This window comes from Triticum urartu, chromosome 3A (genome assembly GCF_056163025.1).
Source record: "Triticum urartu cultivar PI428250 chromosome 3A, HENAU_Tu73, whole genome shotgun sequence".
Taxonomy (NCBI): domain Eukaryota; kingdom Viridiplantae; phylum Streptophyta; class Magnoliopsida; order Poales; family Poaceae; genus Triticum; species Triticum urartu.
The window spans coordinates 667,150,294-667,152,710 of NC_141875.1; the positions used below are offsets into that span (position 1 = coordinate 667,150,294).

The window sequence follows — 2,417 nt, forward strand, 5'->3', positions numbered from 1 at the left end:
CTCCTTTTATCCATTTTGATGACAAGTAGTACTTCTTAGCCAAAGGAACTTTATATCCAACAAACACAAAATATCTGTTCGACTGTTGGAAATTACTGATCTGATGTCGAAGTAATTGATGCATCGCCACCAAAACCCACCATTTCTTAAGCTAAAGTAGACCAAGGTAATCCCTATATTAGCATATTACTAAGATAAACAGAAGGCACTGTAGAAACATTTAGGACGTGAGCTTGTCAATCTGAATGTGGAGGGACACAAGCTTAGCCCCGGCCAGCAGCTTGGGCGGAACTGTCAAGAAGGTCAGCTCCTGCACGTCGACGTCGTCGGGATCCTTGCTGCTTGTCACCTCCATTTCCACCTTGACGGTGTTGATCGTGCCTTTGGGCTCCCCCGGCGGGCCGTTCGCCCACAGATTGGCCACGTAGTGTGGCAGTGGGGACGCCCCCGCTCTGATGCAGACGACTGACACGGCGATAGGCGCGCCGATGTCGAGCACGCCGCCGACCAAGAAAAACGCGCGACGGTCCTCCTCCGCGAACAGCAAGAGTCGTGGCTCCGACAGTGGCACTTGCAGCTGGAGCACCTTGCCGTACTGGATCCTGTGCACGGGCATGGGATGCGCGGTGCTGATGTGGTGGTAGAGCGCCGGCGGCGGGCCTTCGTAGCCGCAGACGGGCACGGGGCATTTGCAGGGTGCGAGCGGACACACGCTCTGGTGATCGGCAAGCTTGTGGTAAGTGACGTAGAGCCCACAGCCTTTGTGCGGGCACTCCACCCTCACCGACGAAAGGATGGAGTCCACCGCTGTATTCTGCACGTCGAAGCCACCGCCGCGCTCGCACTTCTGGCACTGCCACTGGTTCCCAGGGCACTCGACGCGGCAGTCCGCGCAGGCCAGGTGCCCTCCCTTGCACTGCAGAAATCAATCGAACAGCAAATCAATCAAGAAACCTGCACCTTGCTCAATCAGCCGAACGGACGAGGTGTATTCGAACCTCATACACTGGAGGAGTCAAGGGGCGGAGGCACAAGGGGCAGTGGAGCACGGTGAGGTCCATCGAGACCTTAGAGAGTTCCATCGTTGGGTCCTATTTGGTCTGCATGATCTCGCCCTCCTCGTGCACAACCATCTCTCGACTTGGTCCGAGGTATTACAAAGCTTTACCGTCACATATTTTATACTACTTCAAGGTGCATTAAATCAACACATGCAAGTACTCCCTCCGGTCCTTTTTACTCCGCACATTAGCTTTGTCTGAAATCAAAGTTTGCTAAGTTTGACCAAATTTATATTAAAAAATATTAACATCTATAACATCTAATAAATATAATATGAAAATATATTTCGAGATGGATCTAATAATAAATATGTTGTTATGTGAATGTTAATAATTTTTTGTATAAATTTGGTCAAAGTTGGATGAGATTGACTTCAGACAAACCTAATATGCAGAGTAAAAAGGACCGGAGGGAGTATCAAAAGGAGAGTCACGGCATGCATGCATGTGTTGTAATTAATGCATCGGTAAACACAAATTATTGAAATATATCGAGTGCAGTGCTTTGATGTGTCGCGTCAACTCGTACATCAATGAGAAGTTTGATTATCCTCTCCCTCGCGGACTTAACTGCACCTGCCTTTGGCTGTATGACAGGTTGGCCACACACCTGTCGGGCCCACCTTTCATACATGCAAAGGCAGGAGCGTCCCTCCCTCAGTCATGAGCGTGGTGGCTGGCAAGACTAGGAGAAGCTTTCGCTACACACTCTCCCTCCCGCACACGGTGGACATGCAGCAGTTCAATCGGTGTCAGATGGCCAGAAGCATACTGTAGTACTCCTCCAGTGCAGTAGTACTCCATCATTGTTCGACTTCCCGAAGAGGCGAAGAGACAAGTGCAACCCGGACGCTCATGTGGCAGTTTCATGTGTAGAGTAGTCTAGGATAGTGTGTACCGTGCCTGTAAGCTTAAAATCGTTGGGGTCGGCTCCATGCTATGTGGCCGTCTCGAAGTTTAAAAAAATTAAAATAGTCTTCTGGCCCTACCTGACACCCTGGTGATTATAGTTTGCACGCTCATCTGGTCAAGACAGGAATATATATTTTAGTTTGTTTTTTTCGAAAAGGGGGGACTCCCGGCCTCTGCATCAGAACGATGCATACAGCCACATATATTTTAATTTGTGGTGGGTAAATGTTAGAGGTTACAGCGAATATATTGTACACTGCGGGTCTTTCAGCCAAGTTTAGAGGCAAGCATGTGGGGCTAGTGCTATGATGTGTCGCGTCAACTCGTACAACGAGGAGAAGCTTGATTTTACTACATGCCTTCTCCCTCACCCATGCGCGCGGTTGCTCGCAAACGAGGACAGGCTTTTGCTTAGTAGTACTTCTACAACAAGCTATCCGTCCC

The 2,417-nt window shown here is 49.5% G+C and overlaps 1 protein-coding gene across 1 annotated transcript; it reads right to left on the minus strand.

Annotated features, from left to right (window-relative positions):
• Positions 1-220: 220 nt before the first annotated feature.
• On the minus strand, positions 221-1,061 carry LOC125549076 (putative E3 ubiquitin-protein ligase SINA-like 6). Its single transcript, XM_048712567.2, has 2 exons — positions 999-1,061; positions 221-916 (listed from the first exon to the last, which is right to left on the minus strand). Exons 1-2 carry the CDS (start codon positions 1,059-1,061, stop codon positions 221-223), a joined length of 759 nt encoding a protein of 252 aa, XP_048568524.2.
• Positions 1,062-2,417: the final 1,356 nt, after the last annotated feature.

What these genes read in the sequence shown, in the direction of transcription:
- LOC125549076 (XM_048712567.2), bottom strand. Translation starts at nt 1,061, where the DNA reads ATGGACCTCACCGTGCTCCACTGCCCCTTGTGCCTCCGCCCCTTGACT. An exon ending in TGACTCCTCCAGTGTATGAG is followed by an intron (nt 917 to 998) that starts GTTCGAATACAC and finishes TGATTTCTGCAG; the next exon opens with TGCAAGGGAGGGCACCTGGC.